This window comes from Rhinolophus hipposideros (assembly GCF_964194185.1).
Source record: "Rhinolophus hipposideros genome assembly, chromosome: 7".
NCBI lineage: Eukaryota > Metazoa > Chordata > Mammalia > Chiroptera > Rhinolophidae > Rhinolophus > Rhinolophus hipposideros.
The window spans coordinates 6,443,511-6,463,700 of NC_138053.1; the positions used below are offsets into that span (position 1 = coordinate 6,443,511).

The 20,190-nt window shown below is 52.6% G+C and overlaps 1 protein-coding gene across 10 annotated transcripts in view; it reads right to left on the reverse strand.

Moving 5' to 3' along the window:
* Positions 1-928: 928 nt before the first annotated feature.
* The window catches only part of GTF2IRD1 (GTF2I repeat domain containing 1), a 100,361-nt gene continuing 81,099 nt past the window's right edge, over positions 929-20,190 (reverse strand). For 2 of the 10 annotated variants that reach the window (XM_081053349.1, XM_081053344.1), the window contains 4 exons: positions 8,834-8,911; positions 7,192-7,384; positions 4,917-4,954; positions 2,237-2,628 (listed from right to left, as the gene is read on the reverse strand). In XM_081053349.1, coding sequence (XP_080909475.1) covers positions 2,375-2,628; positions 4,917-4,954; positions 7,192-7,384; positions 8,834-8,911 — 563 coding nt within the window. In that variant the 3' untranslated portion in view covers positions 2,237-2,374. Of the gene's footprint in view, positions 1,188-2,236; positions 2,632-4,464; positions 4,955-7,191; positions 7,385-8,833; positions 8,912-20,190 lie in introns of those variants that run through there. The other 8 variants (XM_081053348.1, XM_081053343.1, XM_081053345.1 and 5 more) reach the window with 6 other exon arrangements.

Sequence of the window (20,190 nt, forward strand, 5' to 3'; positions counted from 1 at the left end):
CTGGCTCAGCAGAACCCAGGCAGCATTGCGGTCCCCACTCACCCCTTTAGTATAATACCACTTTCACTGCCTGCTGACCACCCCCACCTATCTCTCCATCTCACCTCCAACCATTCTCCTAAGGCCCTCTGCTCCAGCAACGCGCCTTCTCGTTCTCAAAGCTCCTTGCCTTTGCATGTAGGTCTCTCCTAGTACACTGTCTGCCCACCCTTCCCCACTTTGTCCCACCAACTTCTAATACGCTCTTCAGGTCTCAGCTTCAGGGATTGTTCCCTGATTCTGCACGAGGTGAGGTTCTGCCTTGTGCTCCCAGGACACCCTGTCCTTCCCCATCGGGACACTAGGCCCACATGCCTATCTTCCCCCCTGGGAGTGAAGGAGCAGCCAGTGTGTCTGCGGATGATGACCAGGCCCTTTTGACTTGTGTTTCTGCCTCCAGTCTTAACCCTCCTTCTACCTTTCCACTTGCCACCAAAGTGGTCTTTGTGAGACACAGTTGTGACCCATCCCTCTGCTGCTCAAATGTCCTGAGCTTTATTAAAATCTACCCCACCCTCCAGGCCTAATGCAAAGCCCCTTCTCCAAGATGCTTTCCCTCCAGCCATGGAGATCTCACACTTGATCATGCTTGAGATGTTTGACCTCACCTGAGTTATTGGGGCTAAGATAGGCTCCTACCATGTGCTCCCTGAGGCCAAGGGACCAGTCTGGTACTTGGCCTTCCACGGCACATCATCCTGAGGTCACATGGGCCCAGCACCAGAGAAATGAGTGGAGTTCGTACTCAGAGCCCAGGGCCTACTGGTCAGAAACACCGCTTCTGCTATGGCAAGGACAGAAGGCGTTGGCAGGCCAGCTGAGCTGGGTTTCCTGACCTCGTCCCAGGGATGGCTGCGGCCGCAATTCCAAAAGAGAACACTCAACAGTTAAGAGAAAAAGCAATGCTTTTTTTTTTTTTTTTTTTTTTTACTTATTTAAAAAGGCCTTGGTGGCAGGAATATAGTGTAAAAATCATTGGAAAAACTAAAAGGCATTGATACATATTCGAATATACACTTTGTACATAAATTACATTTCCTTTAGTCTTTCTGAGTGAGGTTCGGATTCAGCACTGAGGTCTAGTAATTCAGAGGTCCCGGCAGCTGTACGTTCAGGCCGGCATAGTCCACCATGTACATTGGCCATTGCTAGAGAGAGGGGGACAAATGGTCCGGGTTAGGACTCTAGGTGACATGGAAAGCACACTAGAACTCTTAGCTTTGCTTTCTGAAGGGCTTCCTCAGATGCTATTTATCTTTAGGCTGCTGAAGGCCAAGGGATGTGACCTGTCCAAGGTCACACACTTCACCAGTGGCCATGGAGCCTGGGCCAGAGCCTTCTGACCTGTTCCCACACATATCCCAGGGGCTAACCATGTGAACCAGACATGAAGGCCAGAGGGAAGTGGGGATTGGCTCGAAACAGGTGGTTACCCGAGCAACTCGGCCCTTCCAGGCCTCATGCTCCACAGAAGCTGTCATGTCTTGGGGTGGGGTGGGGTGGGAGGGAGGAGCTAGTGACCCTCTGTGTGCACTCATACACCCAGGCAGGGAAAAAGGGCCGACTGAACTCGGGGATTTTCCGGGAAGGTGTTGAAGGGGAACATGGTCAAAGGATAAAGAAATCCTAAAATCCACAAGAAAAAAAAAATTCTGTAACTATGTATGGTGGCGGATGTGAACTACACTTATTATGATCATTTCACAATATATACAGATACTGAATCATGATGCTGTACATCTGAAACTAATAGAATGTTGTATGTCAAGTACACGTAAAAAAAAAAATCCTAAAATCTTTTCCAAATGTGTTCCAACAATGTCCCCATTTAGACTCAGGATTTCAAAGCTAATATTTTGAAATCAGAAAGAACTTTCATGTGTATGCCCCCAATAAGGCTTTCCTCTTGAGAGAGAACCAAACCCAGCCACATGGCAGAACAGGCAGGATTTGCAGGTGGGTTCTTCATCTACCACTGACCGCAGCGAGGAAGCAGTCAGCCAGTCTCTGACGCTCCTTTTCCTCGTCTACGCAATTCGGGTAACACGCATACCTCCTAGGGCTGTGGTGGGGCTGGGAGCAAATGAGGGGAGCACAGAGATCAGCCTAGCATCTGACTGTCCCTGTCCCAGAACCTGGACTCTGCTTAGGGTCCTGCTCTGGCACTGCCGAGGGCAGGGGCAGCTCCCTGCCTCTCCCCGTCTCAGCCTGCCCACCTGCCCAGTGGGGATGTGACTTCCTGCCCCTACAACTGTGAACCCTTGATGAAAGGGGCGGACTGTCTCGTGGGGAGACCAGGCAGATGTGTCTGTGACCCCGAGGCTGCGGAGCCCACTCAGAGCCCAGTGCCTCCCCACACCCCAAACCCACGCCCCCCAGTAGAGGGTCCTGCCCGAGTGCAGGGAGAAGGCCAGAGAGAAGAGTGGTCGGGTCCAGATCTCTGCAACTTTACCACGAGTGAGATCTGGTTGGTGGGTGCCACAGACTCCGGGTTGGAGGACGAGGAAGAGGAAGACGAGGAGGAAGAGGAGACAGAGTTCCCTTCGGAGACCCGCTTCCTCTTGCGCTTGGGGACGCTGCTGTCTTTGGCTGCTGGGAGAAAAAGCTGCTGCCACTGGATGTCAAGGCCACTGTCTCAGCCCCCCTGGCGGCCCTGGAGGAGGCCTTTGTTTTCAGGTTTTACGTTTCTTCTCAGCACTCAAGGTTTCCGACCTACCCACTGAGGCCCATCTCTGCAGCCTCCTTCCCTAAGTGGCCCCACAGCCCATTTGCTTCCCTCCTGCTCCTGCTCCTGCTCACCTGCCTGTCTTGCTAATACTATCTCCTCACCCCGCAGGCAGGCCTCCCCAGACCTTCTGGCCAGAGGGTCCTAGCCTCCCCAGAACCCCAGAGCTCCCTCTGGGGCCCTGCATCCCAGGGTGCAGAGCCTGGCTTCCAGGGCAGCACAGACTTGGGCCTTGGGGAGAGTCACTCAATGTCCGTGCACCTTCATTTCCTTGTGAGTAGAACGTGCATAAGATCCTGCAGGGTTGCTGGGAGGGTCCCATGCGATAACATGCCTGGCCCCCAGTAAATGCTCAGAAACTGAGACCTGGTATCGATATTGCTACTGTTATTGCACATGTGTGATGGCCCTGATAATGCTGTGACAGATGACAGTTCACAGGTACAATGAGTGGACAGGGAGTGTCCCAGTGGAGGGAAAAACCCCTCCAGTTTAGAGTCAGAACTCCCAAGTTCGAATTCCACTGTGGCTACTTACTAGCTGTGTGACCTTGGGAAATCGATTAACCCCTCTGAGCCAAAAGGGGTAACAGTGCGATGTGAGACTCAAAGGAAATCGTGGTGAAAGAACTCAGGGCCAAGCCCAGCGCAGAGCAGGACTCAACAGGTGTTTGTTGCTGCTGAATTAAATTGATGTGAATATGTGAGACGTATAAAAAAGATTTGTAACTGGGTGCTACCTAAGTGGGGTTTGAGGCTTGACTGAGTGGACAGGTTACTGAGTAGAAACCTAACACAGCCCACCAGAGGGGTCTTAATGACACAGTGTGAGAGCAGCCTGGGTTCAGGGGGCAGATGTTTGTCTAACTGGTGAAGAAAAAACCAGAGCCTGGGGGCTGTGTTGTGGTAGAAATAGAGACCCCGGGAAATAAAAGGCTTGGAGGCAGGGGGAGCCTGGCTATGAGGTGGGGAGGAGGGAATTCTGTGGGAGGCATCAGCTTGCCGGACCGTCTGGATTCCATCTGTATTTGCAGGGCACATATTTATACAAGACCTGGGCTTTTACACTCTTTCAGTTCGCAGGAACCTAGGAGACCGTTTTCACCTCCACATGAAAAAGTTGGAGGTGTTGGCCCAGGGCTGTGGCCAGCTGGGGTCACCATAGGAGCCTAAAGATGGCCCTGGTGTGGGAGTAGTAGATGTAGGTGATGGCATCTGCCCTCTGATAATTTGTCCCAGACTCTCCTCCTCCCTGAGGCCTTCCCCGTCTCTGCCTTTGACCTGGGAGTAGCTCCCAAACCTGCTCACCTCCCTACCCCAGGTGCCTGGTGCCTTGCTTGGCATGTGACAGAAAGACGTGGCCTCTGGTTGGCTGTGCCACCCCAGGCAGTGGAGCTCCAAATGAACCAGGACCCAAGTGGAGTTGGGACCTTAGGTTTCGACTGGGGTGGGGAGGCCTTGCTAAATCCCATCACTGTCCCCACTGGGCAGCCATACTGGGGCCTGCAGCCCACAGTGGCCTGGGGTTCAGATAGATGGTCTGGACACAGGGTTCTAGGCGGCCACCAACTCACTATGTGGCACGTCCCTTTCCCTCTCTGGGCCTCCGTTTCCCAGATGTGCAATGAGGCTGCACCTCCCAATCACCCAGGAGTCCAGCCTCTCACGTTCCTTCGCACGTTTTCTCAATCAGAACCATTGTACCAGACAACGTCCCAGGTGTCTGCGAACCAAAAGGTTCTAAAGTGCAGTGCTGGTGTAGGGGTGTGCCCTGCAAACGCAGGCAGAATCAAGAGGGTCCAGCCAGTCTCAGGCAGCACTTGCCTGCCTTACACCTGCCAGTCACATGTCACCCCTTCGCTCCCCAGGTGGCTTCCATGATCCTACCTGATGTCCCTTCCTCCTGTCTCCAGCCTGCCTCTCGTCCTCTCCCTCTAGCTGATCTGACACCATCAGCCATACTGTGGCAGGGCCCCCCCTCCGAAGGGCACCTGCAGGCTTCCTGGGGCCTCTGGGAATACTGGCCCTGCAGAGGGAGATCTGCAGCTCCCCGGAGAGGTACTTGGTGGAGGGAGCATACGTTTTTCTCTCGGTGGTCACCACAGACTGGTCCCTGAGAGGTAGAAGGGTGGCTTCTTCAGCCTCTGATTTACCTGGTACCTTGGTGTCATTGCAGATTTCTGCAAAAGGTCTGAAAAAGAAAGAAATGAGGTACCAGTTAGAAAATGAGGTTTTCTCTTCTCCTTCTCACCTGCTCCCTGAATATGGGTGACGTCTCTCAAGAGGTGAGATGCTGCTGCTGCTGGAGTGCTGAAGGGGTGAAAATGGTCCGCACCCCCACAGAGCAGGCAGTGCCGTGCCAGGCAAACCGCCCCTTGGGGTCTGGTTTCCTCGGCTACAAAGCGAGGGTATTGTCTGACCAAGTGATCAGAAATATGTGCCTAGATTCATACAAACGGATAGTCATCACAATATTCGTTTTTACATCTTTTAATGTTACAGATTATTTTACTTGCCGCATTATTTATATGACCTACCCACAAAATTAGACTCGACCCAAATGTCCATCAGTAGAGGACAATATGGTCCATGTGTACAGTCATTAAAGGGAATTGTCACGGACATGTGGTAACACTCAAGTGCATTCAACACAGCCAGACAGGAGACATCAAGTTTTATTTACTGTCTACTAATAAATATTATATGAGCTCAGTTTCATTTCCCCCCAAAGCATATCTAAGAGGCATTACAAGAAAAGTGGAAACGTGGCGGGGTGGCTGGTTGCTCAGTTGGTCAGAGCGCGGTGCTCATAACACCAAAGTTGCCGGTTCGATCCCCACATGGGCCACTGTGAGCTGTGCCCTCCACAACTAGATTGAAACAACTACTTGACTTGGAGCTGATGAGTGCTGGAAAAACACACTTAAAATAAACTTTTAAAAGAAGGGAAAAAAAAAGTGGAAACATGGAAGGAAGGCCCCAGAATGTCCTTGGTGATTCTCTCCGGGAGGTCCACCTGGAGGGCGGCGTGGCATTTTCTTCTATGGTTTCCTGTATGTTCTAGTAGTTACTTCAGGCAGTGGACTGTAGGTGGGAGAGGAGAAAACCTCTACTTTTCATTTGAGACTTTTCTGAATACCGGTAATTTGGGTTTTTTTTGGACACATGCAAATATTATTTTAATTTTAAAACATCTAATATAAAATTGAAAAGAAAATATGTGTAGAGGAAAAATATGGAAGAAACACACCAAAGCGTTAACTCTGCAGAAGAGTTATGGGTTATCTTTTTTTCTACTTTTTTGGATTTCCCTAGTTTGCTGTGTATATTGTTTTTAAATCTGAAAACATTCAAATAAACTATTTTATTTTATTTTTATAAAAAGACTATAAGGGGGGAGCCGGTTGGCTCAGTTGGTTGGAGCGCAGTGCTCATAAGACCCAAGTCGCCGGTTTGATTCCCACATGGGCCAGGGAGCTGTGCCCTCCACAACTAGATTGAAAACAACGACTTGACTTCGAGCTGATGAGTCCTAGAAAAACACATTGTTCCCCAATATTCCCCAATAAAAATAAAATAAAATAAATAGACTATAAGGATATATGGTAAAATAGGAACAGTGGTTATCTCTGGATAATGAGTACTGAATGAATGTTATTTTCTATAATAAATATATTAAAATGGGTAGAAATTAATGATAGTCAGAAAATCAAACTTAATTAAAATTTTAAAAATAAACAAACACCCATGAATGTTGAGACTATGTGTTTCAGTAGAAAGGGGTTGTAATCAGGACACCTGGTGCTATAGGCTGAGTGTTTTGGCTCTCCCCAAATTCCTATGTTGAAACCTAACCCTCAATATGATGGTATTAGGAGGTGGGTCCTTTGAGAGGTGATCAGGTCATGAGGGTGGAGCCCTCATGGATGGGATTAGTGCCCTTATTAAAAGAGGCCCCAGAGAGCTCCTCTGTCCCCTCCGCCATGTGAGGACACAGCGAGAAGATGGCCAGGAAGTGGGGCCCTCACCAGACTCCGAATCTGCCAGTGCATTCTCAGTTTCCAGAACTATAATAAGAAATACATTTCTGTTGTTTAAGCCACCCAGTCTGTGGTATTCTGTAATAGCACCCTGGATAGAGTAAGTACCGGTCTGGAGCCAAGCTGACCCACTGTGACTTAGGCTGTCCCTGTCCTTGCTCTGGGTATCAGTTTCTTCATGTTTAAGATGAGAGTATTAAATTATCAAGTCTCTTGGATTCTGTGCAAGTGCATCATAAGCCTCCCTCTCTCTCTCTGAGTCTCTCTCTCCCTCCGCTCCCCCTCCTCCCCTCAACTCCTGGCTGGGACTCCTTGGCAATTCCCCTCCAGAATCCATGCAGCACTTTTCCCTACTCTGCCATCCTGTCCGGATGCTGGGGGCACTCACTGGAGCTGGTTGATGATGACCATTCGGACGTGCTCTCGGGCCTTCAGGATCTTCTCCAGCCGGTGGATGTCATATGTGTTGGGGTTCCGGAAAGGGATGTCATCGGGCAGGCCTGTGACCTCAACGGCATCTGGGCTGTCTCGGATCAGTTTGTATGGGACCAGCACAGGCCGGTTCAGGCCCAGGGCCTCACCTGGAAGGCACAGGGGGTCAAGGCAAGGGCAGGATATCCCCTGTGAAAGACCAAGCCCTCTGGGAAAGGGCTGGAACCTGGCATGGCCCAACTCAGAAGCCACCACACCCCTAAGAGAGTTTAAAAGTCAACACACACACCATTTTAAAAAATCCAATTAGCAAAACTAAAAATCTAATACCCAATGCTCATAACGAAATAAATACCAGCACATGTGTGCCTGGTTCAACAATGTGTTAAATGTGCACACCTAAAAATGACAAATGAGGACTTGATGTCTGCTTCAGATCCACCACTTATGTATTAGAAAAGTTAAGTACTTCTGTATTTATGGATAAAATAACATGATGTTTTGAATTTGTTTTAAAGTACTAGAAATCTCAAAGTGAGTCTGTGGAAATAGATAAAATAAGATTGGCAAAGTGTGGTAATCACAGAAGCTGGCTTTGGGGTATATGGTGGGCCATTATGTCATTCCTTCTGTTTTTGTGTGTTTGAAAATTGGTTCCAAAATAAAAAGTGAAAAAGACAACAGCACAAACCACAGAGCCTTTCCATTACTCTCAAAATGAAACCCTAAGTCACGTCAGGCCTGCCCTCCTCTCCCCCACTTGCTTGCTAGCTCTGGGCCCTCTGGGCTTCTAGCTGGTCCCCCCGTCATGCAGCTGCTCCCTCTGCCCGGCAAGCTTTCCCTCGAACATTTGTCCTCTCTTGATATTAAAGTCTCAGCTAAAATGTCCCTTCTTCAAGGGGCTTTCCTGTTCATCGAGCCAGAGGCCTAGCACCCCACCTCCTACCCCTCAGCGCTCTTGGTCACATGACTGCATTTTCTCCTTTTCCTTTCTCACTCTCTGAAATTTTTCTTTTAAAAATTTTACTATTATGTCTCCTGTGCTACAATGCAAAATGGAGATCATAATATTAAGTTCATCACAAATAAAATGTACGTAGCACAGCTGTACAGCCCAGTCCTCATTAATCTAGAAAGTACTGTATCGTTTGTAACTGTATTGTTAACCGTCCCACCCTGGGTTCTGCCCTGGCACCCTGGATGCCTTCAGCACAGGGCCTAGCATCTCCTGGCTCTCGTCTATTCCACGTCCATCTCCTTCCGTAGACTCTGAGCTCTCTGACAGTGGGAGCAGACTCCTTCCCCTAGAGTCCTCAAGGCTAAGTGCCTGTGGGCAGAAGGGTATCTGCATGAACAAGCTCTTGGCCATGGGCCATGGTTTCTGCCGTGCAACCCAGCCCTAAAGGAACAGAAACGCTGACCGCCAACGCTGCCCCGCTGCCTCGTGCACCAGATTGGGGCTCTTTTAGTCACAGGCAGAACTTTGTCTCCAGGGAGTGGCAGGCCAGCTGGGGGCAGCCAGAGGCTAGGCTGGCTGCAGAGGAAGGATGGGCCACCTAGGAAGGCTGGCCCCACAGACCCTCCCCCAGGGCACTGACCGTATTTCTCATTGAAGAGCTCCTTCACCTGCTCCCGCAGGATGACCTTCTCCCCAAGTCTGTTGGCGTCATCTTCATCTGTAAGAGGAACACAAGGGGGCATGAGGGTAGGCACCAGCTCGGCCACTGGACCTGCGACGTTCCTGCGCCTCACCTGCTGGAGCACTCTCTCCAGGGCCTCCCCACACCCCTGCAGCCGGTTTCTGGCCGCAGCTGTCTGTGTGCATATCCATCCATCCATCCCAAATTCTCTGAACAGCTCCCCCAGCACATGCCCGGTGTCAGGCATGGAGCACCCCAGGAGAGGGAGGCAGAGCCCCTCCCCCAAGGAACTCACAAACTAGAGGGGGTGGCACACAGTCAAGTGTAACAGGAGACACGTCCAGGGAGACGTGGGCAGGAATCTGGGTGCTCACCCCATCTGTGTAAGTCTAGGGAGGCTCCCTGGGAAAGCAGGGTACCTAAGTGGTCTCTCAGATGGCAGGCACAAGTGTGTGATGGATGGAGTGGGGCTGCGAAAAGACACTCAGGCAGAAGGACCGGCCCACGCGCAGCAGCACATGGTGGAAGGTCACAGCATGCTGGATGCAGCTGAAGCACAGGGCAGTGTGAGGGGAGGCCCAGCTGTGGGCACTGGTACGATCCAGCTGGGCGAGCAGGCACCCACCCTGGCTGCCTTGCAGACCAAGAGCCACAGGCCTGTGGCGGGGAGTCAGAGCACCTTGAGTGTGGGCGCTGCCCATTGCCCAGGGCGGCCCTTAGTGGGCACTGTTGCTTGGACCCTGTGCTGCCTTCACTCCTCTGCTCAGTCTATGGTAGCTGGGATCAGGGGAGCCCCAGAGACAGGGCCGGGGCTGGGCTGGGGGATGTGGGAGGAATGGGACACAGCGGGTGCTGGCCAGACCAGCCATGCTTGTGGCCGGTCAGGGACGGAGCTGGAGTTCCAGAAGGGCACTTTGCACACCACACAGTAACCACACTAAGACGGGGGTGGAGCTGGACACAGGCAGCGAGCCAGGGCCTGGGAGATAACGGGCAGAACAGACAGAATGGATTTGTGGAGAAAAACAACTCCTGGTTTTATCTGGAAAATGGCACACAGCTCAGCTCCATTTAGGAGGCGCCTCCCAGGCAGAGGCTCTGTGCCTCTGTGTCTGCTGTTCCTGCCTGCACACCACACCCCGGCTGGGGGGGTGGGCAGCCCTTCCCATGAACCTACTGCCTGGGGGTAGCCCGTGCCGTCTGGGGCCTGCCCCTCAGGTCAGAGAGCTTTCGGCACTGCCTGATGCCCTTCCCCCCAGCAGTCTTTCACCCCCTGCCCTGCGCCGCCCAATTCCTGCTGTCCCTTGTCCGGTCCCTTTCATGGCCACAGTCCTGACTCTGGAATCTAGAGCTGCCATGCCTCGGAGATCCTGCATCTTTCTTCAACCATGACCAACCTGAGACACTGCAAACATCAAGCATCCCAACCAACAGCTTCCTCTTGTGTCCCCATATTGGCAAGTGATAGCCCTTCTCAGCCACACCAAGACCCCAAACTCAGCCCCCCTGGGACCCTCCTTCCTACACACGGCCCCTCCAGGTGGTTTTTAGGACCCGATATATGGCAAGAATTGACCTGACTCTTCTCCAGGTCCCAGGCAGACTACTGTGACAGAATTCTGGGCCCAGGGCCACCTTCAGCCTACAGGGAGGCAGCAGTTTCTACCTATCCTCTTGCCCCTAGGAATTCCTGTGGTGGCCAGGATTCTGCACAGGCACTGGCACACTACACAGGACATGGAAAGGAGGGCCTGGATTCACACCAGTGGGTGCCAGATGCTGGCAGCTCTCCCAGACACGATCATGGCCCCCTCTCACCACAGCCAAGGACACAGAGGCTCGGAGAGCTTAGGAAACGTGCCCGAGGTCACATCGGTGCTAAATACCAGGAACACGCTGTCTGACTCCGTTTTTTCACTCTACTATGAACCCTGGGTTTCCTAAAGTCTCTGTTCCCTCATCTGTAAAAAGAAGAGTCGATCTTTAAGGTGTTTCCTCTAAATCTCTTGCTTTCTCAGCTCACAGTTCCACATCTCGTCCCCTCTTGGGCCCAGGACAGGGCTGCACTTACAGCTGGGTCTCGACAAAGCCTGCTGGATTAAAAGTGGACAGCACTGGGAGACAAGCCCAACGCAGGCTGCCGGACACGGCCGTCTCTGTGCACTCGGTGTGTCTGAGAGTGCACACGCCTCATGCACCCCCCCCCCCCGCCCCTCGAGGCTCCTGTTGCTGTGTGGGTGGGGAGAGGCCAAGACGAGGCGGCCTCGCCTTGGGAGAGGTGAAGCCAGGCCCCCAAAGAGCTCAGAGCTTGGAGTCAGAAACCTGGGCTTGTGGGTCATGTGACGTCACGTCTCAGTGTTCCTGCTCGCTGCTCATGTGTCCCCTGAACAGGTATTTCAAAAGCACGGTCTCACTTGGACGTGGGCCTGTTCCTGGGCGTTTAACAGAGCACAGAAACAGCCCTAGCTAGAGGCAGGGGATGGTGAGGAATGCTTGGGGACAGGCTGGGTTTGAACACTGCCAGTGCAGGGCCATGGGAGCACGTGGGGGACCCAACCCAGAGGGGGTCCGGGAGGATTTCCGAGGAGGTAATGGCTGTGTGGCCGCATCTGCACAGGGGCTCCAGGCCTCCTGTGGGCGCTCAACACGTTAAAAGATGTGAAAACTTTCCCCTCTCCTTCCAAGTCCTGCCTGGTCTGACGGGCAGAGCACCCTCAAATCAGGCTGCAGCTGACAGGGAGAAATGACACCATGAGGTAGCCTACAGGAGGTCATTAGGGTCCTAAGCAGTACACTGGAAATGGCGGGCTCAGTTAAATGTCAGGAGAGTGGGACCAGGGCTGTCTCAGGGAGACGTGTCCTGAACCCTCCGGTAGTACCGAGAATAACCACCGTGGCTGCTGTGTACCAAGCACGTGCGACGTGAAGCCTGCCAGGCCCACAACACTTGTCATCACTGGGTTCTCCTGGCTCAGTGTTAGGCCTCAGAGAGGATGCTCTTAGCTTTTCCCCACCCCTCTGTTTTTATTGAATTTGGAGGAAGAAGTTCCATTTTTCTTAAAGGATCAGCTGACTGAATTGGACTGGGTAGGTTCTGGTGGGGGCTTGAGGGGAGCGTGCCCCATGACCCTCTGGGTACTCAGAAGAAACAGGAGGCAGCTCCTTGGGCTGTGTGGCCAAGGGACTGACCCACTTTTTGGGAGGGAACCCGAAGCAGAGGTGAAAGAGCTCCCGCATGTCTCTGTTCCCGCCCCCATCTTGCCCAGCTCCATGCAGGGGAGAGGGCAACGTGCCAATCTGAACACTCGTGACGTGGCTCGGAGGTGCGCAGGACAGAGCTGGTCTCCACTCCCCTGACGTGAATGGTGACCACTGTCCGTGGCCGATGAAGCTTGCCCCAGCACCCTGGTGACCCCGGGGGCGAAGAGTGGGCGAGGGAGGGGAGCTACACTCCCTGGTCTGAAGGCCACTTATTACTGTTCTGAACCCTGAGTCAGCAAACCTATCCTGGGGGGATCTTCCTGAGCTCCCTGTACCCAGGGTGACTGTAAAAGTCACCAGTAGCTGAGAACACTTCAGAACATTCCCCATTTGGAAACGTCATAGCAAGGGCTCAGTGTGGTGTGTGTGTGTGTCCTTAAGGTACCTGCTTGAATGCCTGTATACAGTGGGGAGGAAGGGGGTCCCCAGGCGCAGTGACAGGGAAGGTCGCTGGCCCAGCAGACTGCAAGGCAATCTTGACTGTACCCTAATGCTGTGCGACGCTTGAAATCACTCAGTCTCACCGGACTTTAGTTTCTACATCCTTCAAATGGGCATCCTGGCCTGTTGGGAGGATCCAATCATATCACACATAAAAAAGGTTACGGTCTCATGCCGTCAAAGTCAAGATGTTGATGTCAGCACGAGATCAATGCCTCGATTACCCTGTAGTCTCGGAAACTTAAATTTTACATGAGACTCTTGCAGAGAAAGGAAATGTATTCTCTCTGAGTTTGTTTTACTCATTTTGGGTAGAACGTTTTCTAAAACGCCCTGGTCTTATTAAGCACACAAGGGGGTCTGGGGAGGTCACCCTCATGATCTGCGCCCCCGTGCCATCCAGAGAATGCTGCTGAGCCTGCCCCTGCAGCCGTGACCTGCACCCCACAGTCCCTGCCCCATCCTGCCACCTTTCTCCAGCCACTTCATGCTCATGCGTTTCCCGGTCTCCTGTGTCTCACTACTGTCTGCCCCAGTAGCTCTCATCTTGTCCCTTCTAATCTGCTGTTAGCCTGGGATTAACTGAATTCTGCCTAGGGAAAGAAAGCAACCAAGCTTATTAAATCACAGCCATGCTGGGCACACAATTTTAAGCCACTCAGCTCGGGGTGATGCCTGGGGTGGCCCCACAGCCCTCTCTGGGGCAAAGTACAAAAGCCCTGAACAGCCTGGCCTTTCTCTGCCGAGTCTGAGGCTGCAGCTCAGACTGAGGACTGTAGGCTGACGGTGACCACAAGCACAGGCTCAGATGCAGCCAGCAGTGACCGAAGGGCTTCGCAGGGGGAGACACATCTGTCCAGAGAGGGGAATAAATATCCCTCCTTTCCCCTCTCTGCCGGGCCTGGGCTGGGCGATCCAGGCATGACGGAGGTCTGGGCAGGCCTGGCCCTCCAGGGACAGAGGGTGGGTGGGTATCTGGAATGCTCCACCCTGGTGCCACAGCTGCCTCTGGCAGGGAGCCGGGGTGGGGGTGAGGGTGGGAGACACCAGAAGGACCACGTCCCTCTCTCAGGCCTGCAGCTCGTACAATACCTCCCTTTCCTGGCACCAGACCTTTGCCAGAATAAGAAGGTGCGCTTGGTTTCACCTTGTAGCCCCTTCTTGGGCCTGCACGTTGGTGCAGCAGGAATTCCGTCATCTGTTTTACAGATGGAGAAACTGAGGCTCAAGAGAGGGGATGGCTATGCTGCAGTGGGGTGGAGGCCCTTGCCGAGGCCGTGATCTCATGTATCCAAGAGAAACTTGTATACATGCGAAGAGAAACACGTTCAAGGGCGCGACAAGCAAGGTCATGGAACAACCCGAGTGGCTGAGGACAGTGTAGATTAAACTATGGTGGGACAGTCACTGGGTGGAATATGACGGACCAGTGAAAACAAACGAGCTATAGCTACACATTTCCACGTTATGTTACAGAAGGTTACACGACAAAATCAAGTCCCAGACTTGCTACAACAGCATACCTTGGTCAGAAAAGTAAAACACAAGCAAATGAAACGATTTTTGTTCAGGAAAACGCTATATGCAATAGAACCATTTAAAAAAATCAACCTGTGAACAATGATTAGTTCATGGGAGAAAACAACCATAAAAGACATTTGGGGGAATTTGAATATAGACTGTGTATTAGATGAGAGGGAGTTTCATAAGTTTCACTAAGTTTCACTAAGTTTCATAAGTGTTATAAGAGTATTGTGAAGAGAAGAAGCGACCTATCCCAGGTCACACAGTGAGTGAGTGGGGGAGCCAGGATTTACCCCCGACTCCTAACCACCTCGCAGTATAGCTTCTCTGTCCTGGCTGTGCGCACAGGGGGAAGTGTCCAAAACCCAGGCTTATAATCATGCTGACTGCCTGTTAGGACCTTGTTTCCACACGTGGGCGAGGGAAGAGCAATCTTCCTCCCACCCTGGTCATGCTGCAGCCCCTTCTCACTCTTTCTGCACCCACAACCCCCAAACCCATGTTTCCAACTGCCTCCTTGAGCACCGTGGATTCCACACATCCCCAAACAGCCTTCCAACCCGTCCCTCCTCCCTCGGCTTCTCATGGGTGATGGGTGCCTGGCCCCACTCTCCTATGTGGGTGCTCAAGAGAGAAACTGAGGCTGCCTACAACCCTTGGTAGGCCGAGCAATGGCCCCAAAGCTGTTCACATCCTGATTCCCAGGGCCTGTGGCAGAAGGGACTTTGGGTTGTGATTAAGTTAAGGATCTTGGGATGGGGAGATTATCCTGAATGATTCAAGTGGGCCACAAATATAATCGCAAGAGTCCTTTAAAGGAAGCAAGGTCAAAAGCAAGAGATGGGAAAACAGAAGTAGAGACTGGAGTGATACGCTTTGAAGATGGAGGACAGGCCATGAACTGAGGAATTAAAGTGGCCTCTAGAAGCTGGAAAAGACAAGAAAGCGATTCCCCCTTGGAGCCTATGGAAGGAACCTGCCCAGCTGACGCCCTGACTTTAATCCTATAAGATGCATTTCAGACTTCTTACCTCTACAGCTGTAAGGGAATAACTCTGTCGCTTTAAGCCACTACGTTATGGTAATTCGTTACAGCAGTCACAGGAAATTAATACAAACTCCTTGCGTCCCTTTGCCTCCATCCACAAATCCAGATGGATGGACCCCTTTCCTAGAGAAACTTCCCCCAGGTCCAGCCCAAGGATGAGTTAGGCCTCGTCACCTCTCCTCTCTCTGAGGCAAGAACTTCTCACCTGGTCTCCCAAAATCCATCCTCAGATCTGCAAGCCTGTGGGTCTTTCTAACGTCTACTAACTGTGTCATTCTCTTGCTTAAAACTTAAGAAGTTTCTGTTGTCCACGGGGCAAGTCCATCCTCCTTCCACCAAACAAGACCCTCTGCCGATACCACTCTTCCCATGTTTCACCCAGGTAATGTGTCCTGCCTGCCATTCTCCAGGTCCCTACCAAAGAGGTCATGAGAAATCTATTCAGCTTCATGGGACAGATAATGGAAACTCAGGGCTCCCTACGTCATGGAGTGTCAAGAGGACCTTCTTTCCCTGCCCTGCCTTGTGTGGTATCTATAATCCTGCATGAGTGTGTGTCGGGGGGGAGCCTCTACCTACGAAGGGTGATTTTTCTCTATGCCCAATACTGGTCCTGCTAAGCAGCCATCACTGCTCAGGGCCACCCCCCATGTCCCTGCGAAATGCTCAGCCAAGTCTCTGGGCTCTTCATGGCCATAAGGGGAGAAGGCTCCCCCAGGGAGAATGGGGTATGACACTGGCTCCAGGTCACGGCCCACTCCTGGTTCCCTCCTGCCTCACCCGTTCCCCAAAGGCACCAGGACCCTGGCTCTGACTTGACTCACTTCCGATGATCTCATCCTTAGGGCTTTAAATACCAACAACATGCTAATGATTCTCAACAATATACAATTATACCTCATGCCTGGACAGCTCTCCTGAGCCCCCAACTTGTGCATGGAACCCAAGATATAATGACACCCCAGACTTAATATGCCAGAGGGAATGCCTGGCGTTCCAGCCCTTGTAGCCCACTCCTCCTGTATGCTCCTCATCTTAGCTACAGGCAGCTCCGTCCTTCCAGCTCAGCCGAAATCCCTGAGGCTGACTCCTCTCATAGCCACATCAGCACGTTCTGTTGGCTTTAGCTACAAAACACACCCAGAGCCAACGACTTACCACTGGGCCTCACCTCCTTCCGTTTCTCCCTGTTTCTCCCTGCTACGTACCACCCTGTCTGTCCTCATCCGGCAGCCAGAGTAATCCTGTTAAATCCTAAATTGGATTCTTTCTTCTGCTCAGAAGCAGCTCCAGCTCACTGGGAACAAAAGGCGTCATTCTTACCCAGCCCCACACAAGCTGCCTTCTCTCCCATTTCCACTTCATCTCCTACCAAGTCCCCCACCTCCGTCCTCCAACACCCTGCCTTGGGAGCTCAGGGCCTTTGCAGCTGTTGTTCTCTATGCCTGCAGTGCTTTTCTTGTTCCCCCAGTGCCCCACCATTTCCTTCAGGCCTTTACTCAAAGGCCTTTCCTGAACACCCCCATTTAACATTGTATCCCCCTGAAAATAAACACAACCTCTCCCATCCGCTTTTCTGCTCCTTGGTGCTCACATCTAACTTGCTTTACTCTTCCCATTGTTTATTCTCTGCATCCACACCAGAACGTAAGCGCCACGAGGCAGGGTTTTTCTAAATCGGTGTCGGTCAAAAGCCCAGCACCCAGCCCAGCGCCTGACCCCAGTCTACCTGGAACTGTTCGTGGACCAGGTCAGTGCACCTGAGCTCCTAAAGCCTTTAAGAGGCCCCTGCTGCCCTGGTCCCCACACCTGGGAGCTCCACGTCCCCCACCCCCACCATGAGGCCTCTTCTGTCACCAGACCCCTCTTCAGAAGGTTGGGATGATGGAATCCACAGGTGCTGAGCCCTACTTAGTGTCCGGCGCCTAGGCTTCCACTTTTGTGGCTCAAAGGCCCATTTATCAGCCAGGGAGAGCTTCTGTTCCGCATGCAGTGCCTAGTGACCCCTCAAGCTGATTTCATTCCCACCCCAATAAAGGCACTGGTTGTTCCTGTCAACTTGTGTGGTCCCAGCTGGGGAAATAGTTTCAGTGAGGTTTTCTGGAATGTTGCAGAAGAGTCAGAAGCCCCCCACTGCTCCCTTCTGGGGCCTACTGAGCCCGTCTAACAACCACTGGGAACCTTGAGGCCTCCACCCCCACCTGGCAGGACTGGGGACCACCAACCAGCCCAGGGGCAGAATGGGGAGGCAATGATCCCGCTGAGCCCCCACAGGCCAGGAGAAGGGTGGAGCCTCCTAACATCACATCATTCCATCCCCCACTGTGCTGCCTTGCCTGGAAGAAAGGAGGCAGTGGGCCAACTCGGGGCCTGGCAGCCAGGCGTCTGTCTGCCCACAAAGGGCTCCAAGCCCCGCCCCACAGATGCCAGCTCCTTGGGGAAGGCAGAAGGGAGATCATTACTGGAGCCTAATTAACAAAGAAAAGCAGAGATAATTAAGTGGAGAAACATGTGGCTGGCGCTGGAATCGTGATATCTTTAGAAACTTGAGAAAGGACGGTTTTATTTTGAGCTCTCAAGAACATGACAGAGTTGGAAGGGTGGAGAGAAGGTGGGGAAGGCTGAGAGGCCAGAGGTGTGTGTGTGACTGGGGTGGGGAAATGACCCTGAGGTCGTCTGCGGTGGAAGAGGGGACGGGAGGGGACCCAGGGGGGACACACCATGGAGGGCATTCCTGTTCCATGCAACCTCAAGGCCCAGAGACGATTAGTTAATTTATCCCGGAGATCACAGATAGTAAGTTAACTTATTCAAGATTACAGACAGTTAACTTATCTAAGATCACACAGCTCAGAAGTGGTGGAACCAGTTTCTGAAGGGGCACAAGAGGACCTATTCCTGCTCCTGTTCAGCCCCCCACCCCCACCAGGCCCTCTGCTGAGGTCAACACCATGCTGGCACCCAGACCCCACTCATGGCCTCTTTTCCAGGAAGCATACTCCACACATACCTCACTGAATGACAGGAGGCCCCACAGAGGAGACTGACCTAGTAGGGGCCCCAGTAAGGACAATGACAAGAAGTACGGTCCCACTTGGGGGTAGGGCCTTTCCCTGCTTGTACCCTCCCTGAAAACAGGGTCATAACCCTTTGCTTGGCAGTCCCTTCACCAACAGTTGAGCTTCTCAAACTGGGGTCTTAGGCAATGCTTGGGAGTATGAAGTGATTTAGGTAGAATGATCTATTTTCCTCAGTAGAATATAATTTAACATACACTGGAGTTCCTTAAATTAAAACTAGAGTGTATGGGGTAGACTATGTGAGAACTTCCTAGATAAAGCTGGGGCTGGCGAAGAACGTGAGCCCTGGCCCTCGGGGGTGCTCGGGCTCCGGCTGCGGAGACGTCAGCGGAAGAGCTTGCCAAGGCCGGGTCTGCAGGGTCTAGTCCACGCTGCAAAGCCAGGCCTTCCAGGCCCTCCTCGCTCCAGCCTGGCCGGCCTCTCCACCTCACCACCTCCTGCTCTTGACAGGCCATTCATTCTTCTCCTTGATTGGCTGTGTGCCCCAGGGTAGCCCTAGTGTGGGACTTTTTCCATTTTACAAGTAGGGAAACCGAGGCCCAGACAGGCAAACCTGACTTGCTGGAGTCAGACAGGAAGTCAGCAGCTCTGCTGTGTCTCTGGGGCCTGAGGCCTTGCTCTGGGGTGGGAAGGAGGTGGAGGGTGTCTGGCTGCTCAGAGTTCCCTCAAGCTGGCGGGGTGGGGGGTGGGGGGGCTGTACCCCAGGGGCGGAGGGAACCCAAAGGAGAGGAAGCTGGGGCAGGGCAGCTGGGCCTGTAACTGGTTATCCTTTGGCTCCCAGACCCAAGGGGAGCTGTGAGGAAGCTCGGGGCTGGGTAGCAGAGGGAAGTGATCTGGTATGGGAGGGGAGGGCGGAGGTTCTGAAGGGCCTGGGCTCTTCCCTTTCTCCACAGGCAGGTGGATTATTATGCACAAACCCAAGGCAGCTTCAGTTGGAAAAGCCCTTCCCTCCTTTCCTCCAGGGCTCCTTGTGGGAAGCAGCCTCTCATGTGCTTTGTAGGCTCAACCTCTACTCAACAGCTTCCAGTAACGGAATTCTCTACCTTCCAAGGCTTTTTTTACACTAGCGCTATTTGAGAACAGTTCTAGCATGTTCTTTATTTCTTTGATCCTCTGCTGTTGCCCAGAAGGACTCTGCTCTCTCTTCTGAGATTGGCAAACAGCTGCCTGACTCAGTTTTTCCTATCCGCACATTCCTCCACCTCCTTTCCTTCTACTTCATCTCCCTCTGTTCCTTACAGGCTCTTTTCCTTCAAGGTCCCCTGGAGGTCGCTGTAGCCCTGGGCCCTCCTCTGCCAGCTCCACATTCATTCCTGGTGACGTAGCTGCCACCTTCACATTGACCGTGCCAGCCCCATCACCATCCTGCCGGCTCTAAGCACCGCTCAGGTCCAGCCACTGCACATTTGGCCCTGGATGTCTCACAGGCCTGCAGACCAAACCTTGGGCACCAGAACCACAATCACCCTTCCGGAACCTTCTGCGCTCCCTCCCTCCTCACACCCTGCTACCACCTCTAGGTTCTAACTCCACCCATGTCTGGGTCCTGCAGCCCACTGCCTGGCTTCACTGCCCCAGTTTTGCTTTCTACAATCCACCCATGGTGGGTGGAAGTGTGGTTACCATGGTAATTGTAGGACAAAGCAAATCCGATCCTATCATTTCAACTGAAAAAAACTTCCAACGTTACCAGATAAAGCTTGAGTCACCAGCGTTTAGATCAAGGCCTTTTATAATTCTGGCCTCATTGTTTTGCTGCCCTCCTCCCTCACTGCCCAACACCGCCTGCCCACGCCCTGCTCGGGCTCCAGAATAGCAGAGACCTGGGTATGGCTTTCGCCCAGTGCTAATGATGTGATTTTTGCCTCTTTCAGCCTCAGTGTGCTCAGCTGCAAAGTGAGGATGACGACAGGCTTGACCTCACAGGCTTGTGGGAAGGGCACAGGCCCGGCATGCCGTGG